Source organism: Plectropomus leopardus, chromosome 7 (genome assembly GCF_008729295.1).
Source record: "Plectropomus leopardus isolate mb chromosome 7, YSFRI_Pleo_2.0, whole genome shotgun sequence".
Taxonomy (NCBI): Eukaryota; Metazoa; Chordata; class Actinopteri; order Perciformes; family Serranidae; genus Plectropomus; species Plectropomus leopardus.
Window position 1 is genome coordinate 16,699,925 of NC_056469.1, and position 22,708 is coordinate 16,722,632.

Below are 22,708 nucleotides of genomic sequence, written 5' to 3' on the forward strand. Positions count from 1 at the left end.
TACCAGATCTAGGTGGACTGCTCGAGTAGTAAGACACTTGAAAAGAATTCCCCACCTCTTCTCATTGCGTCGTCCTACTTTGATGAGCATAGGGCCGAAGCAGTCCATCCCAGTTGAGTAGAAGGCAGGGCGGAAGAGCCTCAGACTCGAGGGGGGCAGATCTGCCATCCGTGGGACCGCTGGTTGACCTCTCCACTTCTTACACTCGGGACACTGGTGTTGATATTTCCTCACTGCTTCCCTACCTCTCAGAATCCAGTACTTCCTGCGGAGCTCTGCGAAGACACGTTCAGCTCCAGGATGGTGCAGCTGAGCATCACAGTGCTGGATTAAGAGTTTCGTGACAGAGTGAGAAGGGTCAAGAAGTATCGGATGCAGGACTTCAGGGCCTAGGCTCTCGCACCTGCGGAGTCTACCGCCTACTCTAATCAGGTCAGAGGATTTGTCATACTCAGGAGCGAGGGTAAGTAGTCTGCTACTGGCTGGGACGGTCTTTCCTGATTTGAGTATTGCAAACTCTTCTGGAAAGCTCTCCATCTGGGCATGTCTCAGCAGGGCAAACTCAGCCTTTTGGAAGTCATCAGCAGCTGGATGACTGGTGACAGTGGCCGCCCCGTGCAGCGACTGTGTGATGGCTTTCAGGAGTTCCTGGTAAGTGCTGAACTGTAGGATGTCAGGTATTGCTGGACTAGTTGACTCTGTCAACAAGCCGCAGAACACTGTCTTCCTCAGCTCCTCAACTTCCTCTGGAGGTTCTCCCACTGGTGCCTTCGGCCAGTGGTCGGCCTGCAGCTGAAGAAAAGGACGGCCCCCGACTCCATCGATTCTCTCCTGCAAGCTGAGCCAATGTCTTTCCTCTCGTGATGTCGTCGGCAGGATTGGTCCCTGAGTCAATGTAACGCCAGGATGCTGGGTCAGAGAGCTCTTGTATCTCTGTGACTCTGGTTCCTACGAACACTTTATATCGGCATGAATCTGAATGGAGCCAGTTGAGTACTGTAGTCGAGTCTGTCCAATACACCACCTCCTGGATGTCAAGAGTGAGCTCCTTCTTCAAGATCGAAGCCAACTGTGCTCCCGTTAGAGCTCCGCAAAGTTCCAGCCTGGGGATTGAGAGTTGCTTCTTGGGTGCCACTCTTGACCTTGCAGCCAAGAAGGCCACACAAACTTGTCCTTCACCTCTGTCGGTGAGCAGATAAGCTACGGACCCATATGCACGCTCGGAAGCATCACAGAACACATGAATACTCCGAATGCTGTTGCTGCAGTCCAAGCTTGGGTCAGTATAGCATCTTGGCAGGGTTATTTGCGACAGCTGGGACAGCTCACTTTCCCACAGACACCAGGCTTGGAGCAGATCTTCTGGTAGGTGGGGATCATCCCATCCTCTTTTCTTGTTCCAGAGGTGTTGCACGATGACTTTGGCTCTGGTCGTGTATGGGATAAGGAACCCAAGAGGGTCGTACTGCTGGGCAAGCAATCGATAGATGTTGCGCATGGTCGGCTCTGGACTTTTGCTTTGGTGATGCTTGTACCGAAGGGTATCAGACTTGCACAGCCATACGAGTCCTAGAGTGCGCTCTTGAGGATCGGCTGACTCCTGGGAGAACCAGAGTACACTGCTCTCCGACCGGGACTCTACTGGTAAGTGGCTAATGACTGCGGGGACATTACTCGCCCATTGCCGCAGCTCAAATCCCCCTTCCATGAGGAGAGACTGCAGGCGGTCCACCAACTTCTTAGCTTGCACTTCCGAGGGGAGACTCTGCAAACAGTTGTCAACGTAGAAATTACGTTCCACGGACAGACGGACATCCTCTTCTGGCTCGGTGTGCTTCTGGACATGGGACTGAAGCGCAAAGGTGGCGCAGCATGGGCTGCATGCAGTCCCAAAGGGGAGCACCTGCCATTTGTAGACAGTAGGTTTCTCATCTACCTTCATGTCTCGCCACAGGAAGCAGAGGAAAGGTTTGTCTTCTTCCAGGAGACGGACCTGGTGGAACATCCCCTTGACATCGCTACTGATAGCGACTGGGTGTTCCCTGAACCTAAGGAGGACTCCCAACAGGCTGGCTCCGAGTGTGGGCCCTGGCATGAGGTGGTCATTCAAGCTGTGACCCTGGAACGTGAAGGGAGCAATTGAAGACTATCCTGTCTTTACTGTTGTGTTGCACCATGTGGTGCGGAATGAACCACGAACGGTTGTTCTTTGTAGCCTCTGCAGGTGACACGGGTGTGACATAGCCAGCATCGAGGAGTTTGTGGATCTCCTTGGAGTAAGCCACCGCCTTTTCTGGTTCTCTGGCAAGCCGTCTCTCTGTCCCACGTAGCTGAGCCAAGACGGCCTCTGGTGTGGCATGGAGTGGAGGAAGACCCTCCTTCCACAATAATGGGGTGGCATAGCGTCTCACTCCATCTACTGCAACCCCTGATCGTCTTCTCCTCAAGCCTTCGGATGGCCTCAGAATCTTGTCTGGACCTGGTAATGAGCCGCTCACTCCGATATGGTAGAGTATCCATTTGCCACAGTTTCTCAACATGGCTGAAGAGCTCGGCTTCTGGTGAGACACAGGAGGTGAAAAGACACTGCTGTGGTGTCAACCGGTGACGCAAGAATCTTGAGGGGCCTTGTAGAGTCCACCCGAGTCTGGTGCACACAGCCGCAGGTCCACCAGGAGGACCCAGGCGTACCGGCTCCACTGGAGTGATAAGATGTGGGTTATCTGACCCAATGAGCAGTAGTGGCTGTGCCTCCTTCATGTCTGGCAGTGGCAGGTCCCTGAGATGGCGGTACCTCTCCTGTAGAGCTCTTACTGGATAAGTATGGCTAGCGAGGCCAAGTTCCTTTGCGGTTGAAGGTTGAGGTGGAGGAAGCTTCTCAACCTTTGAGGGTGGGAGAAAGTCTTGAGATTGAGGGGATGACTGACCAGAAGATGATGGTGACTGTGCTGCGCCCTGACTATGCAACCCTGCTCCCTTTAGACTGCGAGTGAGCTCCTCGATCTGGCCATGCTGACTGTCCTGTGGGTGTGGAGACTCATCCCTGACTGGCACCTGTGGGGCACTCTCATACTGATGTGGGTCCTCGTGACCTCTGGATGGCACCAGCTTACTAGCGTACGCAGGTGTGGATGACGTCTCGTCCTCACGCAGTTTGGACCGTGACATGGTGTGCTGTGGGGCTAATACCGGAGAGCTAGCAATGTGGTGCATGATGGATTCTATGCGAACAGGTTTGATCAGATCATGAAACAGCTCTGGACTTATCGTTTTATTCCATCCATCCAGCATATATATTTTAGAGGACAGACTCGGCAGCGCAGCTCCTCCTGTATCACCGTCACTCTTGACACCACCATCATCTCCACCCCCTCCATCTCTGTTGGTCCATTCACCACAAGCATTACAGCAACAAGATGAAGATTCTTAAGACAAGGACTCACAAGACGAGGACCCACAAGAGGCATGCAAAAAGCGCTCCATATACAAGGTCGGAGATCTGCCTGACGGCGTATTGTCAGCTGTGTTTTTGGATGGGGTTAAATGTTCTGTTCTCCACCTGCTAAACATTGTTCTGAACCAATATTGGGAGGAGACCTGCGACGGCTGCCAGATTGATCACCACAGTCAGAAACATCATGATTGTGTGTGGTGCATGATGGATTCTATGCGAACAGGTTTGATCAGATCATGAAACAGCTCTGGACTTATCGTTTTATTCCATCCATCCAGCGCTATTTGAGCATAAAATGCATCAACGCATGCAATAAATAAACCAGTCCCTATGTCACAGACAAATCAATAATCTTATCAATCATTGTCAGTGTCTGACCTTTATGGTTTCGACCCAGGTGTGCCAAGAGGAGTGCTGCATGTTGCAATTTTATTAAAAAACAAACAAACAAACAAATGTAATCTTAGGCCTCTATCACATGTTCTGAATGTTGCAGTTGAAACTTTCAATCTAGTTCAGTTCAGTTTTTGAAAAACCCATTATCACCATTATCACAATTTGACTCAGAGGGCTTTACAGCATAACATTCATTTGTCCTTAGACCCTCACAGCGAATAAAGGAATAAATCCCCCCAAAAACCACCACGAATAGGAAAAAATGGTAGAAACCTCAGGAAGAGCAAATAAGGGAGAATCCCTTCTACCAGAATGGATAGACATATAGCAGATGTCATTAAAACAATTAAAATACAACAGATAACATAATGATATATATTGGAAAGACAGAGAAGAGAAAGAGATGGAGAGAGAGCCTTGGTGAGAGCGGGAGAGGGTAGAAGTTTCTTTGTATTTTTAGCCCTGACAAGAACGCTTTTGAAATTGTCTTTGGCCATTAGATTAAATGATTTCTTTGAAAACATCATTGCATCTTGTGTTAATCTGTTTGAAAGAAACATGCATCAGGTGCACATATGAGAACACTTCACAAAATCACAAAACGTTCAAGTGATTTAAGTGGATTTTGGTTGCTTGGGTGTGGCACAGAGCAGCAGGGTGAGTCACCAGGCATTCGCTTGACCACTGAATAAAGAGGCCCTAACGAGGAATCATAGCCTACGTGCAGAAAATAGCTCTTATTGCTATGAAGCTGGATGTTGCACTTTTCTTATTTTTGAAAACACATCCCAGGACAGGATGTTGATTCTGGCAGCACAAATCTCCATGTTTTGAATCCTACAGAATTCCACAAACCATGTTTGTGAGCTACTTAGAAGTTATGGCGGCTTGGTAAAAGAGTCCTTTTTCTGCTGTGGTGTCCTTCTCACACGTTCTCGATGTGCCCACAGACCAATCCGGTTTATCCCTCAATGACTGCAATTATTAGCCAGGGACACGTGAGAAGAAACCAGCAGTTTAACCCTGAGTTTTTCATGAAGGAAAACAGCTGAAAAGCTGATTGATGGCATTATAAATTAATAATAATGGTATGTGAAAAAATTAAGTAAAAGCTAGTTAACCCTTAGAATCCCGGATCACTTTTCTTCTGCTGCATTCAGATGACTTTCACAAGTATTAACTTTTGAACCCCGAGCAAATCAGTTTGATTTCTTTCAAAAATTTTCAAGCTTCTTCTGGGTCATGTCATCTTAAGTTGCTAATTCCCTTCTTCCCATGTTTTTGAAAGAAAGCAGGCCACTTTGCCTGGGTTTTAAAGTGTTAATGGAAAAAGATGGCAACTTATAGGAGATAATAAATTCAAATTGATAAAAAAAATGGCACAAAAGTAAACAGGATTGTACATTTATGAGAACATACAGATCTCATGCAAAAAGCCCACATGAAAGAACATATGTAGTTCACCGTCCCTAAACACTGTGACTGGCTCAGCCTCCACACATGACATCAGCTGCCTGGTGGCTACTATTTGGGTCTGACATGAAGCATGTTGACGGCTTGGGCCAGCTCCTGTGGCTAAGGGCGTGGACCCTCATGAGCGGTCAACAGATTTCCCTGCAAAGCAGCTCTCCGGGGATGTAATCATGGTTAAGTTAGGACAGTGGCAGCATCTCAGTGAACCAGAAGGGGCAGCTTTAGTCCTCTGAAGTCACAGATTAGTGGAATAAAACAGAGACAAGACTTCCTTTTACTCTGTGACACCAGCTTTGACTCCAATCACATGTAATGACTGAAAAGACCTACTTACCCCGCTACTTCACTCTGGTATTTTGAATTTCGCAGTGTCAGATAAGAGCCAGCAGAGGGCGCCATCCAACTTGTGTACAGGCGTGTTTGCAGCATCTGAGGTTACTTATCTTTCCTCTTTCAAGGTTAATGTGACTGAAATCCTGACATTCTGTTCAGTGCCTGCAGTTTCTGACAAAATATGATAACTTCATAATAACTTCAAGACTTTCAATTTCAATGGCAACGATGGAAGAAATATTCAGAGCTCAACAGAGTAAAATAGCTACTATATCACTGTGAAGTAGATGTCCTGCTTTCAAATCTTACACAAATGAAAATACAAAAATATCAGCATCAAAAAAACAAGTCCTCAATATGCAGAGCGATCCATTAAAGAACAACATATACATCATGTTACTGGTGATAACTAGTAAAACATTCATGGATTCATCATTTTAATATTTCAGCTGGTGAAGGTGGCACTGATTTTAATGACTTTATAAAATACTGCTGGGCTGCTTGACCTATAATGATATGGCACAAGAAAGTAGGTCTGGTTTCAAAATTGGGAGGGCACATATGAAATGGGGGGGTTTGGAGATCTTGTGCCAGAATATTTTGAGCATCAAGCACTTAATTTCTTGTATTCCTGTATTTCTATGCAGAAATGTGTACCTTTTCTGCATCAGTTTATGGTGTCAATATCTTACATTTTATAAAATAAAAGTGTCCTGCTACTTTCATGACTTTATTTGGGAGGGCAAATGCACAATGTTTTAAATCCAAGGCCCTCAATGTCCTTCAGGTAAAGGACTCCAAAATAAAAGAGAAGGAGCAGGGACCCCCTGGGACATATCTTAAACCGAGTTGTGTTCTAAACTTGGCCTACATAAATGTAAAGGGCAGTCTAAAGGGCACGAATAAACATACCTTTTTGCGATGCACACTAATCTATTTAAACAGTAATGATTAGCATATTTATTTATTCTTACATTGTGGTTTCATATGATAAGGACTCATTGGTAAGACAGTAAACCAAGACTACATTTTGTGTTTATTATTATTATTATGTTTTGGATTAATTCTAATTCTAATCAATTTAAAGTTACTTAAACTCTTAGATAACTGTAGTGGAGTAAGAAGTAAAAAGTGGCAAAATGGAAATTCTGGAGTTAAGTACACGGAAGAACTTAAGCATAAATTTGTACTTAGGTTAGGCGATAAAAAATAAAATGAAATAAAATGGTGTTATTAAAAAAGAGGTGCATCAAAATTGGGTAAAAAGTAGATTTAAGGTGGCTGTAAAAAGGAAATTGTGGTCAAGGTAAGCGCAAACCTCAGGTAACCCAAGAAGTTCTCAAGAGGGTCCAAACTGAAACATGAATCGATTTCTCCCTTACGAGTTTATATAAAGCTCCGACAGCAGCATCGCTAAAGTTTGGGAACCTCCTTTTTTTTAGGAAACAGTCTTGTCAGAGGTCACAGACTGAACATCTCTATGGTAAAGGGGAAAAACAAATCAGACGCGCACAGATGTTCTCCTCCAGTCAGGACCACCGCCTTGCTCCTGACGCAAGGCTGAGTCAGCGGGGGCGCGCGTAATTGATAATCCCCCAGACATAAAAAGCGCGCACATGGCTCCATCCCGTGTTCAAACCTAGAAGCCAACAAACTCAACGCCGAAGTAGTCACACAGGAGAAAACATCGAGTGGATGTCTCGCAAATTTGAAGCCAGGGGATCTTGACATCAGGTAGGATTAAAAAATAAAGGTATCATGTGTTTGGTCACATTTTCTTATTGGTGTTTTGCTGATAAATTATTTAAAAACTGATATATACAATATAATTCAATTGGAATGACTAGAAATAGGCTTTAATTAATTTTAATTTTAAATATAAACAAAATGATTGTTGTGGAATCATGGCAAGTTATTATTAAAACTGATATAAATTTGAAATAGAAATTAAATAAAAACAACAGATATCAGATTTCTGCTTGAGGTAAGATGCTTCTACACATTACATTTAACGCTATATGTATACATTTATTTATCTATTTGTAAGTTAATTATCTCTGATTAATACCAGTGTTATTATTTATTGCTTTATATGGTAACTTTAAAGTTATTTACCTTTTTCATTTTGAGTATATGAATTGTAGCTTACCTAAAATACTTGAATCTGTACATGTAAGCATCTATAACATATTTATTTATATTCCTACATGTTTTGAATAATAATATAATAACAATATCATAGAATATATTCAAATATAAAACAGTTAAAAAAAACCCTGAACTGTTACATGCATTTCTCTACAATAGTAGCTGTCAGTGATAAACATCCTAAGATTAATAGTCTTTGCACAGAGGATTTTTAAGTAACAGCACATGCCTGGTAGCTGTATTGTTTTCCAACTTGTATAGCTTGTTAACATGTCTTACAACAGATATAAAACTACTAACTCCATAGTACACCCTTTTTTCCAAACCGCAGTGAGTGTCTGCACATTTTTAAAAGGACCAGTAGGAATCAACTCTTTATGCATATATAAAACATACCATGTATGTCAGGCATGTCTGAAGTCCGGCCCAGGGGCCTATTGTGGCCCTCGAACCAATTTTAAATGGCCCTCAGGTTGACTTTCAAAATAAAATATATGTGGGCTCCAACATAATATTGGTTAATCAAGTAATATCACTTTACATTTTTTGCCATCACTTCACAGTGGCAGAGCTATTATACAGTTTGTAGACATAAATCAAGTAGGAACTATGCAGGTAGAACTGATGTGTTTTCATAAAGAAACGGCAAACAAGAAAACGGAACCGTTACTTAACAGCCGATGCTTCCTGCTATAGGTAGCAGACATGTCCATAGCAAGCCGGCGTAAACTTGACAGTGAAAGCGAAGTAAAAGTTTTCACTGAATGATGAAATGGTTGCGTTTGTCTCATTTGTACAGGATTATTTTTTAAATGGCCCATTTAATGTGAGAAGCAGCTGCCCCTCAGGTTTTTTCTTTACATGATCTAATCTGGCTCCCATTCAAAAAAGCTCGGACACCCCTGATGTATGTATTGTCTTTGTGTCTCTTAGGTAAAGAAACAAAATGGAGCTGAAACCTTTATTGAAGAAGCTGGGCTCAACAGTCCGCGCCATCTTCACTTTCTCCTTTGCTCTGCTGGTCTTGGGCGTGATGGTGTGGGCCTATGTTGATGGTTTCCAGCTGGCGACATCCAAGTATGGAATCATCTCCTTTGGCTTTTATGGACTGCTCCTCTCACTCCACGTGTTGGTCCAGAGCTTTTTCGCTTTTATTGAGCATCGGCGAATGAAAGCGCGCACAAACCCCTGCACCTTCACCAAAACCATCGGCTTCACTATTTCAGCCTACCAGGAGGACCCTGTGTATCTGAGAGAGTGCCTCAACTCCATCAGGGCCCTCAAGTATCCTCCTGAGCTGCTGCGCATCATCATGGTGATAGATGGGAACTCAGATGATGACCGGTATATGATGGAAATGTTCAGGGAGGTGTTCGCAGACCAAGACCCTGGCTGTTATGTGTGGAAAAACAACTACCACACTTGGGACCCCACACAGGCACAGCAGGAGGTGAAAATGGCAATAGGACCAGGAGGGGATGCAGATTATGCCATAGGTGAGGATCCACAGCGAAAAGACGTTGAGCACCTGATCCAGAGCAAGAGGTGCGTGTGCATCATGCAAAAGTGGGGCGGCAAGCGGGAGGTGATGTACACAGCGTTTAAAGCACTCGGGCCATCAGTTGACTATATACAGGTATATATTTTTCTTTTAGAACTCAATTTCTCTATGATTTTTCTCCAGTTAAGATGAATTTATGAAGCACATTTTTTATGACGTGACTCTCTTCCTTCTTCTCCAGGTGTGTGACTCTGACACCAAGCTGGACTCTCTGGCCACCGTGGAGCTGTGTAAAGTGTTGGAGAGCAACCACAAGTACGGTGCAGTGGGAGGAGATGTGATGATCCTCAACCTGAAAGACTCTTACATCAGCTTCATGAGCAGTCTGAGGTACTGGATGGCTTTCAACATCGAAAGGTCCTGCCAGTCCTTCTTCAACTGTGTGTCCTGCATAAGTGGTCCTCTGGGTAAGAAAAAAATGATTTCCTGTGATGTGGGTCAAAGTGATGATTCTACATGTCAAGCAGTGGTAGTCATGGTTTTAATGCACTGTTGTGCCAATGTAACTAATATTTCCCTCTTGAATTGCTCGATGAAGGTCTCTACCGGAACGATCTCCTCCAACAGTTTCTGGAGTCCTGGTACAATCAGAAGTTTTTGGGAACTCACTGCACATTTGGTGACGACAGACATCTTACCAACCGAATGCTGAGCATGGGCTATGCTACAAAGTAAGTTGCTTATCAATAGACTGAATCACCATGTTTGTTTACAATAACTTGCAGGCAGAAAATCCCTGCGCCACGTACATAAAATGTACGCTGCCTGAATCAGTTAATTTTTAGCCACCTAAAAACCTGATGTCGTTATTGAGTTGGTGATCCACCACTGCCTTTATTGTTTATTGTTTAAGGTAAATCATTGAGAATCTTCCAAATTTAGCACACACTTAAACTGATATCGATTTTTTGTTGTTGTGTAAAACAGGTTTTGCTGTAGTACCTGTTCACACTGATTAGCATGCATGCCAGGATATTTGGTTCATCAAAGACACTAGGAAACCAACTAATTACATTTAAAAAAGCAGAGCAGAAACATCAAATAGATGATCACCATATTTAACTTGTTTATCTTTATCTAAATGTTACAGTTTTGACTAACAGTGACAGAAGAAATAAACAAATTTGCAGATTTCACACATCTCTGCAATTAAAAACATCAGTGCGTCAGGTGTTTATCTGTATGTAATTGTTGTCAGCAGTGCAACTTCATGGCGATTCCGTCTATATTGTGCACAGGAATGACTTGATTTGCAATAATCTTGATGTGTCACCTTTGAGGTGATGATCCAGGTTTCATAGATCATATTTTTGTGATTTCCTTTAGATACACAGCTCGCTCCAAATGTTACACGGAGACACCAGCTCAGTTCCTGCGCTGGCTCAACCAGCAGACTCGCTGGACAAAATCCTACTTCCGTGAGTGGCTCTACAACGCAATGTGGTGGCACAAGCACCACCTCTGGATGACCTATGAGTCCATTGTCTCAGGTATTTTTCCTTTCTTCGTCACCGCCACCATCATCCAGCTGTTCTGGACAGGCACTGTGTGGGACATCCTCTGGATCCTGTGCTGCATCCAGCTCATTGGGCTGGTGAAAGCAGCGTACGCCTGCATCCTGCGCAGAGACATAGTCATGGTGTTTATGTCCCTCTACTCGGTTCTGTACATGACCAGCCTGCTGCCAGCTAAGTACTTTGCTATAATCACCATGAACAAAAGCAGCTGGGGGACATCAGGCCGGCGTAAGATAGTAGGGAACTACATGCCCCTCCTGCCTCTGTCGGTATGGGCCACCATTTTATTAGGTGGGCTTGGTTATACAATCTACAAGGAAAGTCAACTGGATTGGTTTACTCCTGCCAAAATACTGGAGACAAAGTTTATTGTGTATGGCTGCGTGGCGTACATATTCTACTGGCTGTTTATGATGCTCCTCTACTGGGTGTGGTTCCGTAAACTATGTAGGAAACGCAGCCAAAAATACACTGTGAATGTGTAGGTCCGTAATGTCCAGTGAAGAACAAAAAGAAGGAAGATAATTTATTCAAATTCAACCATTTACTTTATTTTCTTCAGCGAGTTTCATTTATTTATTTGTCTCACATTTCAGTAACTGATGGACATTGTGAATATTGATGCAATGGATAACGATGATATTACCAAAGCATTTTTTTACTCATAACAAAAGTATCACAAATATATTTAAGGACAAATGTTTGATTCATATGGAGATGTTGTTGCACATTTACATTAAACTGTACTGAGGACCTTTGGGTCCATGCATTTCTCAGGTTTCTCTTTATCAGATTGAGATGGCCTTCCATCAGATATTTATACATGATATCTAAAGATCGGAGAACTGTTATTTACATTAAAAAATATATTGAAGGTTGTGGGTAATAGATGTTAGGTTATGTGTGTTAATATTCAGACGATGTGTCCACAGATGTGTATGTAGATTACTTTAACAAGCAACTCTAATTTTGCTTGTCAGTTTAGTGACCATTACTTCACCACTGTTGTCAGTGCACTGGATCCTGGATGGCACTTTTACTGTGTTGCAGACTTACTTGAAAACACAATAAAAAAACCCTGCAGATATGGTATTGTGCAGTGAGGAAAAAGTGCAAGCAGAGAAAAAAGCAGCCTCACCTCTATGACAAAAATGGACAATGATGCTGTGGCTGAGGATCAAAACATAGCATCACTGACTGAAACCTGAAGCAATGTGGACTGATGTTTCTTTACTTATTGTGTTTTATGTTGTTGCTGTATAGATACTCTCTTGACAGTCTGGGTGTACTGTGTAAGATGCACTTTGTTTACTATGATATTACAGCGAAAAATAGACAAAAACTTTTTTATGTATGTATTCTAAGCAATACACCTGTTGTAATGGCTGGAAATTGTCTGAAAATGTGAAAATTTTGATGGTTTTGGGAACTTGTAGAGAAGTGAAAAATAAAATATTTTTCTAATGTGATTAACTCTTTTTTTCCTTTTTTTTTGGGGGGGGGGGGGGGGGGGTCAAAATGACATCATTTCCAAGGAATAACCGAAACATCAACTTTTACATAACACAGTATACAGGTGACACACAAGGCAACCTCAAATTAGGCATCACATACGACACACTTTCTTGAAGGTTAGCATTAGCATGGCTGCTAACTTCAAAAGGAAGTGGCAATGAATGTCAGAGTTGTACAATTAAACTTACAATCTTGACCTAATAGAAAAATGTGATACTGCCCGATGGTAGTGGCCAGGCAAAGTTATAAGGAGCTCCTACCATACATTACAGATTTGGGTAAAACACAAATCTGCAAAAAGAGAAAAAAACAGGTACTGAAAACGTTGCAGCAAATAAAGTGATACTGAAAGTTGTGCAGAGTTCTTTTTGCAGATTCCTGGGGTCAGTGTGTCCCTCTCCTACGCACCTATCTCATTTGATAGATGTGTCTTGTTTTCTTTGGTAAAACACATAAAAGGTGTCCATGTATATCTGTAGCATAAACACATTTTTCCTCAGATTAGCAGTGTTATGACTCTTTAAAACTTCAACATGACCATTACTACTATGTATGAGATGAAACTGGGTTGGCAAGAGTATATATCAACACAAGCATAGACATCTAAAATAGCAAAAGTGAAATTATAAAAGCATGTGAGAGTGAGAGTGAAAGCTCTCCCTGGTTTTTCCCATACAGTATCACAAAAAAAGGTGTTTAGTGGTAAACGTGGGCTGAATATGAACTGTAAATAATATACAATATATTAAACTGTGCATTTCAAGCAAAAAATGCTAGTGGGAAAATGTTAGTCTGCTGATGCCAGATTATCCCGTCAACTAGTAATTATCTGAGATGTTAATTTCACAACTATATCACAACTAACAGTAACCAATTAATCTTACATAGAATTCATGAAAAAACTGATTAAAAATAAAAAGACAAAAAATATGGATGTCTAATTTTTCCAAAACTAAAGGATTGGCTGATCAATTGTAAAGTGAGAAATTCTCTTACATTTTTAAAGGGACAGATCATGTAGAAAATATTGTCTCTCTACCCAACCAAACCAGCCAGCTGTATCATCACGCAGACAGAAGTGTGTATCTACTCATGGAAGAGAGGCTCGTCCTTGTTACAGCCCAAAATGTAAACATCAACTGCGTCCCCCTCAGCTGAGCTGTAGCATTAGCTAGCTCAGTGGAGCTAAGTGAGCTAGCAGTAGATGCACTGATACTTCTGCAGAGTGATTCGGTTGGTGAGTGTAGTTCAGTAGAAAGAAAATAGGTTTTCCATGAAACTGCTCACAACAAGGTCTGTGGATTTTCTTGAGTAACTGGGTCATGATTTCTTGAAATAGACATTGTCTTGAGTTTTCACTTTATTTTTATTTATTTATTTATTTTGGCGCTTTGAGCAATGAGTGCCATTTGATGACATTATATCAAAGAAAAGGCAGGCACCTCAAGGGGCAAAATCTCCAACACTCACACCAAAAGTCTAGATTGATTAATAGCTCTACAGGTAAGAGTAAAAAATATACTTTATATCTTTGATTTGGGGCTGAACTTTCTGTTTTATCTATAAGCCATTTAAAAACCAAGTGGATTAGCTGAAAAAATGAGCTGTTTCAGCAAATCAAAAGTTTTTATTAAAGAATGTTTTTGCCAAAACAGGGATGACTTATTATTCATTTATTATATATCTATTACTTATGTAACATGCATCCCTTGGACCATCTTTCCCATCCCCAATCTCTCTCTCTTTTTTTTGCCTTTTAAAAAAATATATTCTTAAGCAAGATTTGCTTGAGTATTTGTGTACAAGGTATATTCTGTTTGTAGAAATTACATTGTTTTGTGTTGTGAACTAACTTAAGTTACAGGTTAGAAAAGTTCAGTGTTTTGCATATGGGAGCATTTTCCTAATCCTTCTAAAAAAAAGTTTATATGTTACAGTAAAACTTATAGGGAGCATACTAGAAAAATATTCCACTTGGAATTAAGCCTCTTGGGTCTCTTATAATTTAAGGAGAGTAATTTTTATGTACATTTAGTTTAACATGCTCATGACGCGCAGGTGATTACATGGTGATACATCTACAAACAAGACAACCAATCTGTTAACAGTTATATGAGCTGGGCGGGACAGCAGCTTTTTAATCACCTTCAAGTGAATAATTTGATGTTGCAACCCAGTGGGTTGCCTATAGTGCTTTAAAGAGTGGTAAAAGTGTAATGAGAATAACTCCCTGTTTTGTAATACTGACAGACAATTGTGGAGCTGTCAGAGTTTTCATAATCTCACTGACACTCAAAAGTGGGATGCAGAGTTAAATAAACAGGTATTTATGTCAGCACAAAAATAAGCGGCATAAATAAATAAGGTGCTCCGCCTTGAGCAAACATGAAAGTGGCTCTTGACCACACAGATCAACACCCAAAGAGCATTTTTTTAAATGTCAAGGGCACTTTTGTTAGTCATCTTTATATGTTCAGGCTAAGGTCCAAATCTGCACATTCTGATGTTAGGTGTGGATAAAGAATAAATAAACAATGAGAGGAAATGTTTACCAATGCCACGACTTACATAATATTATACATAGACGCACAAAGACACCTATTTCCTGTCAACTATTTTGTTAGCAAGTGGTTATGCGATGCTGTGTTTATTTGACCAGAATCCATGTGAATGTCCTAAAAATAATAATTATAATTATGATGATAAAACATATTTATTAATCACCTTTCATTAACAAAATGCATCTCAAAGTGCTTTACAAAAGAAAAAGAAAAGAAAAGTGCCAGCATACAACCAATTAATACATGTACACACGCTAACACATCTGGTGTCACCCAGATGACACCAGATGTGTTCGTGAGTCTTTGCTGTCTTTCCAGCAGGTTATCAGCCCCTATACATGTGTTATTTAGCAACCTGAGACTCTTTTCCTGCAGCAGAAAAGTATCTTTTACGGCAGCATTCTCCGGTATTGAATCAGGCTTTGTAGAGCAGCCAAGGAACGCGTTCTCCCTGAATGACTTCTGACTGGCCAAAGTCGCCTGTCTGAATGCAGAGCCAAGCAGAGAAGCAGAAGTGTAGTTTTCTCTCAGACCACTCAAATTAGGCCAATATTATGCTCATAGGGTTTTATGGGATACTTGCCCAATGACACCAAAATAAACTGCATATCCCAGCTTTAAAAAAAACCCAGCTGTTATCTCATAGGACCCAATGACACATTTCAGTTCCACCGAAGAGACACTTGAATGAGGCCAATACCATGCTCATAGGTTATTATGGGATTTTTTGTACAATGACACTGAGATAAAACTGCCTATCCCAGCTTAAAAAAAACAGCTGTGACCCCATAGGACCCAATGATACATTTCAGTTCCACCAAAGAGACATGATCCCTCTTAACTTCTCGCATGGTTTCCTTTTAATAGCTGTTTTTGGGTCAAAGAAGCAAAATGATCAAATGTTTTACAAAAAAGCAAAGACAAACAAGAGACCAAACAAGTAATGCAAATGTCTCTAATGGCACTTTGTTTCTCCCTCCTTTCTTAGCCATATCATGACTATCTATTATCTTGCAGCCCTTTGGTTGGGAACAATGGAACAAAACTACCCAACTGTATAAAAAGTAATTAAACAGAGCTGTGCTATCCATGTTCTGTATGATGATTTCATTTATTTATGCATATATGTAATATATATGTGTGTGTGTGTGTGTGTGTGTGTGTGTGTGTGTGTGTGTGTGTGTGTGTGTATGTGAGTATACATGTATATACATATATTTTATACATTGTTAGATTTTAAATCTTTGCACTATTGCATGTTGAGCACTTGAACACTATTATTATTATTATTAAACTAACTACATACTGACAAGCTACAATGCTACATGTGAACTGATGTATCAGTATCAACACTCTAATAAAGTTATAAGTTCTGCTTCTGCAAACTGCAACTAAAAGTACCTCATAGTGCAAATTATAAAGGAAAAGAAAACTACATCAACCACTGGACTTCTACCACAAAAACTCAAAACAATTTTCAATGCCATTTGGCTCTCAGCTACAACAGCTGTGAACTATCTGAGCACCGACAGATCAGAAACTGAGAGAGACGATAACTATGTACAGACTCAGAGATCACAGCCTCGTCACAGAGACTGGCTGATACAGGCAGAGCTCGCTACCTAGAGAAGACAGGCTGTGTCAACTCTGTCCACAGAGAGAGCTGGACATAGAGCTTCATTTCCTGCAGAAATGTATGCATATAAATATGTATGTCTATATATGTTCTGCATATATATGCATCTGCATCATTCTATTTTCTTTACTATTTTGTTGCTACTAATCAGTGTTCCCTGAACAGATCTACCGGTTGAATCAGGGGTTTTGGATTATGGGTGAAACATACTAATGATGATTCAACTCCCTGCTCTCTCTTATATGTGATCTTGTGTACAGTTGTCTCATGGTGGGATCAGGGGAAGATTAGTTCCTGCCCTGGTAGCAACTAATGGGGATACCTTCAAACAAATAAACTAGTTTAAACACGTATTTTACTCTGGTTTACTAATATTGTTATTTATGTTATTTTATTAACTGTATTTTAATATAATTGTGCTTTGGCAAGGCATGTCAAATGTCCTGCTAATAAAGCCTACTGAATTGAATTAAATAGTAGCCAGATTCAATTTTATAACAATAGCCCTCTATGGCATCCTAATTTGTCCTTCTCCTGATAATGAGAATTTCTCTACTGCCGCTCAGCTGCGGTTGTGCAACACTAGACTTTGACTAGATGACCACAAGACTACTTGTGGGGAACATTTCCGATATAACCAGCAGACACTACCTGCCTGACTATCTGCCAGAGAGTTGGTGAGTCAAGACCTCTGACGGTGGTTAAAACTACTACTAAGAATATTTTCTCATATGAGTAAAAGTGTCTGGATCTCCTCAAGAGAAGCATTAACATTACTCATTAGATTTTGCAGTGATATCCCTTGTTTGGTTGCTAGTAGCAACATCTTTGCCATGAATATTTTGCCCAAACTATGTGGATTTCAGAGCTCTGGGGTGATTTACCAAAAAAAAAAAAACCAACCATGAAAAAAACAGTTTCTGTACAGTTACAGCGCCTTAATGAGTCAGGGAAAGGAGATTAAAAAAAACACACCATGAGCGAACTAAGAGTCTGACGAAGCCAAACATCACTTCCCCTCATGTCTGTTTTCAATTAGCCTGTCCTCCCACACCCTGTCTGGGCCTCCATCCCTGACATCAGGAAGGAGGAACCATTACAGCTGGCACACACGTTGGGGCTCACGTTCACAAATGGAAAGGAGAAGTATGGACCGTGTTGTGTCACCTTCTGCTCCAAACTCTTCTGGTCTCATTCCATCTGAGCAGCTCACTTTGTCGCAGTGGAAACCGCAATTTACAACTTTTACTGCAGTAGCTCCTCCAGAACACATGAGAACCACCAGGGTGGTTTTGATTAACACTTAATACGTCACAATTAACACAAGATGCAAACACTGGTAGATAAATCAGCATGACACTGGTTATTATACTGTGTATATCATTACAGATGATTACATGTTTTTGCTCCACACAACAACAAAATAAAACATCCTGCAAGTTTGTTGTCACTTTCTTGTTTGTGTGGCTTGTGGTTGCCTTTACTGATGCAGTACTTTCCAAGATTTATGGTCTACATTTTATTATTTTTCTCCTCTCTGTATTGCAAATAAATGAATAAATAAATAAAAGAAAAAAAGAATGGGGGTAGAGATGGAGCATTATACAGAATAAGAATAGAAAACTCCATCGGATCATTAAGTTATTTTTGGCACACAGTATTTGGACAAATTAAATTGAGGGTGTTCCCCCAGTCTGCAGAGGTAGCTTTCATCTGATGACCTCAGGGTCAGCTGCAGCCTGCACACTCATTCTGGTGGAGTTGCCATCATTTACTGGAACTTGCGCAAAAACACATAGCTTGAAGCTGCATACCAGTGGACAGGAATCAGAGCCCACAACTTTTCCCCAAACCTTTTGAAGTCACAGAGACGTAAATGTCACTTTGTTTTCCAGCTGAAAATGTAGCTCCCCCTTGGGATTGTCAGAGTAATTTTTTATGCTGGATTATCACAACAGCTTCATTTCCCAAAAATCTTGCTAGTACCGGAAATATTTTTTGAAATTTAAGTCTGTCGCCCTTTGGGGTAAATGTGTAATTTTCAAAATTTGTGAATTGCGCTGATGATAACATTATTACCTGAACCTCTGGCACCCTCTAATAAATAAAGCGATGGTATTTTAACATTTCCACATGTTTATATCTTTTATGTTTCCATTGTAGTTGTTGTCTAACTTTTTCTTATGTTGCTGTCATGGCTAGGTCTCTGCTGAAAAAGACTGTTGCTCTCAACGGGACCTATCTGGTTAAATCTGGGTTAAATAAAATAAAATTAAAAAAAAAAAAAAGAAACATTGCAAAAAATAGTACAATGGAGCCGCTATTTACCATCATATAGTTTCAATGCGTGACAGGAGCACCTGAAGCACAGAAACACCCCAGAGCAATCATAACGCAAATTTGCCAAAGGTCAGCTCAACTGACATAAACTTTGACATCATAACAGAATTTTACAAGAGAACACCTTATTTACAGTGTTAAAATGTGTTATGACAATGATTATGATAAATTAGAGCTAAACAATCAAATAAGAAGGTCATGATTGCTTCCCAGTATTGTGACAGTCGTACAGATCAAAGTAACAGGCGAAGAAAAGGAATGACACCTTTTACACACACACACACACACACACACACACACACACACACACACACACACACACAGTTCTGACAGAAAGGAGAGATATATGGGTCTGTCAACAGTGAGATCTGCTGAAGGAGTTTTTTTGACGTAGAAACCTTATAAACTCTTTTTAACTCACAGGCACTCCCCTCTGTTAGCTATTACTTATTTTCATATTGACTAACCTAAGTTGGTGTCCAAAAGAGAAAAAACATGTAAAAAAACTCAAGATGTCACCCAGCGTAAATGGCCATGAGGGTTTGTAATCCAGACTAAACCACAAAAAAAAATTTCAGATTTCACATCCTCAGAGTTTACGTTTCTTGCTTTAAGGCTTGTGACAATGCTTCACTGGTTCCCTTGGCAACTGAGCAGCCCGCTGGAAAAAATACAAACGTTCTGCCCATTAAATGACAAGTTAAGCACTGAGTCATGTCTGACTATATTTAGATGCTCCACAAGTGCTTTATAAGACTTGCAGGTCCCACTCAGTCCTCACATTGTGTTTTCTCCACCAGAAAGACATCATTCATTTGAGGAGAAGTACATCAGGTTTCTCAAACTGTCAGCAGATCTGGCCATTTAGTTATTTTAAATAAAGGCTAACAATGTAAATATACATGCTCTTCATCTGATTAGCATTCAAGAAATACTGTTATACCTCTTTATTAAGTTAAAGAATATTTTAGATCAGACTACGAAGTCAGGAAAAAATGAGAAATTTAAAATAAAATGATTTTTAATGCTATGTTAAAATCATGTATAAAAAGTTTTGCTGTTGGTGTATTGTTTGAATATTTAGAAGATATTAACATTAAATTATTGGTTAATTTTTTAAAAATCAAATACGTTTGTTGAAAACACGACTGATAATGAAGATAATTTTAAACTAATGCTGCATTAAATACAAGTCAATTATAGAGGTCTGTAATCCCCAAAATGAAAAATGATAAGAAATATAAAAAAACAAATGCCCACCCATTAAAGGAGCAGTGTGTAGAATTTAGTGATATTTAGCAGTAAAGGATTGCAGATTGTAACTTTTCCTGTGTGCCAAGTGTGAACAACTGCTTAGGATTCCTGCAGTGTTTTGTGTCTGGAAGGTTTTTACCATCAACCAAATTACCCGCAGAGGTCTTTTTCTCTCTAACACAAAAGGAACAGAAACCAGTAAAAACACTGACCAAAGCACTTTCACTCATAAATTCTGTCTTTTTTTTTTTTTTTTTTTACACAATTAATCTATTTTAGTAAAATACATTTTTCACAGCAGACATTTTACCATGTCACTGTAGGAAAAACACAGGAGTGTTTAATAATATTATGCAGTTAAAAGAGTGTAGGCAACAATGCCATGGCGTAGTGTATTCTGGGCATACTTTAAGACATGCGTCTTTAAAGAAGACAGAAATCTGGTGTGGTAGGTGATGGTATGCACCTAAAAGGTGGTATTACAATCTGACAAAAAACACAATGAAGAAGTCCAAGAGCAAGTGCAACATACCACACTGAGAGAAGCTGAAAAAGGATGCAAACGACCGCTGCTTTGAAATATTACAGGAATTAATGGCCTTGATCTGTATGAACATGAGGAGTGGTTGGGCAATTTTAACAAGCTGACTAATGTAAATTTTCCAGATGTGTTTTCATACTTTGTTTGTGGAGTGAGCACTTACACTTTCAAGCACTTTAGAAATTAAAAATCTCTTGAAACACACCTTCAATTAACACATTGATGGGTGCAAGACCTGCAGATTTGCAGACTAAACGGCCAGAACATCCTCATTCGCACAAAGTTAAGTAAACTAATTGCCACTCACCACACACACTCATATCTCTGTGTCATCACTTTAAACACAAGAAAACATCTTGTCCTAGTTTCAGTCATGATGATTAAATAAGCCGTAAACATGGAGGGTATTTAGATTTTTTTTTAAAGAAACTCAGCAATGGTGGCGTAGTGGAGCTCACAACAACTGCGTAACAGTTAAAATTGTATCTGTTTACCTTACCTGTGTTGGGAAATGTTGCTGAAGGTGATGTTTGTTCATCTTACGGCTGCTACCAATGCAATGTGACACCTCCTTGTTATAATGGTGACCTGAGATTCATTGTTTTACTTCCAAGCTGGAAAGCCAAAAAAAAAAAAAAAAAGGTTGTGAGAATGGTTATGGCAGTAGATAATACAGCAAATGTTCACCATTCCAATGTGTCCAGAAGTCAAGTTAAGAATTAAGAAGTTAATACAAAATGATTTGAAAAGACAAATGGCATTTTTACTAACTGGAGAAAATTTGGGTTAAAAGTTAATGATATGTTTAAGTTTTGATACTTTGATTCTTTGTTTTACTAGAAAAATGGCACTGCAGACTTACAGTACAAAAAGATGGGCTGCAACATGAAGCATTCTGGGTTGGCGCTATAGCTTTCATGAGGTATGGGGCAGGAAGACCCAAACTCAGGAGACTGCAGGCAATCAGAATTCAAATAAATCACTTTTAATTTAAGGACTGAGCATGAAAAAGCAAACCTGAACATTGCATAAAAAACAGGGATCCAACAAAGACTAAACTGAAAACTAGGACTTTAAAACAGACTAATCTGATAAGGGAATGAAGTGCAGGTGGGAAAATGGGCAGAGGAGCTCAGGTTAAGGGAAAAAGTTGAGGAGGCAGAAGAGCAGGCAGGGAGCTGATTGGCTGTGAAAAACTCTGGAGCTGAGAAGGACTGACGAAGCTGATGCACGACAGCTGTGCAGATGAGCAAACGAGAGAAAGGCAGCAAAGGAACACAGAAAGTACACAGAAAACACAATCCTCTACCCACTCAATATGACCAGAGTGAAAAAAACAACAGACTTGGCCCTTCTTATGTAAGCAACATTAATAATTCTATAGTCTTTTAACAAATACAACTCAGTCCTTCCCAAAAAGTCTGAAGGCATCAGGACGTAGATCAGGCTGTGGCTAGAGTTAATGTCCTTTGTATTTTTTTTTTCTTTTTTAGGACTTAAGTGATTTAAATATCCCCTGGGGGCCCTACATTCAGAGAAAAAAGCAAATGATGACACAATTTGTGCAGTCCGTGTTGATTTGCCCCAAACTGTAAGTTAGCCTGCAAAGGACACACCAACCATGTGTATGGCATGTGTGTGCCTGTGTGTGCGTGGCAACTCAGTCTCTGACTACACAAGGAACTCACCAGCAACTCTAGGTCTTTCTGTTTTCAGTTGTTGTGGTGTGATGCCTTCTAGAGCAGACTATGCCTGAGTTATCCGATATCTCCGTCTTGTACTAGGAACCACCACCCGCAGGTACAGTCTGTTGCCTTGCAGCTAACAGAACAAAACAGGAGGTTCTTAGTAACTGTGTAACTATTGAGGAGGTAAAACATTTTGTAGCAGAGTGTTCATCAATAACATGAATATTTTCTACAGTTTGTCTAATTTAAACACCGGGTTCTCTTTCCTCTTTGGGGATATATTGAATGAGG

At 40.5% G+C, this 22,708-nt stretch overlaps 1 protein-coding gene across 1 annotated transcript; it reads left to right on the forward strand.

Moving 5' to 3' along the window:
• The first annotated feature begins 7,289 nt into the window (after positions 1-7,289).
• Positions 7,290-12,283, forward strand: has1 (hyaluronan synthase 1). Its single transcript, XM_042490522.1, has 5 exons — positions 7,290-7,390; positions 8,738-9,440; positions 9,547-9,772; positions 9,904-10,036; positions 10,692-12,283. The coding sequence occupies exons 2-5, from the start codon at positions 8,751-8,753 to the stop codon at positions 11,365-11,367; spliced, it is 1,725 nt and encodes a 574-aa protein (XP_042346456.1). The 5' UTR covers positions 7,290-7,390; positions 8,738-8,750; the 3' UTR covers positions 11,368-12,283.
• The last annotated feature ends 10,425 nt before the right edge of the window (positions 12,284-22,708 follow it).

Coding starts and splice junctions, on each gene's coding strand:
- has1 (XM_042490522.1), top strand. CDS start 8,751: ATGGAGCTGAAACCTTTATTGAAGAAGCTGGGCTCAACAGTCCGCGCC. Junction 9,773..9,903: donor CTGCATAAGTGGTCCTCTGG/GTAAGAAAAAAA, acceptor TGCTCGATGAAG/GTCTCTACCGGAACGATCTC. Junction 10,037..10,691: donor AGCATGGGCTATGCTACAAA/GTAAGTTGCTTA, acceptor GATTTCCTTTAG/ATACACAGCTCGCTCCAAAT.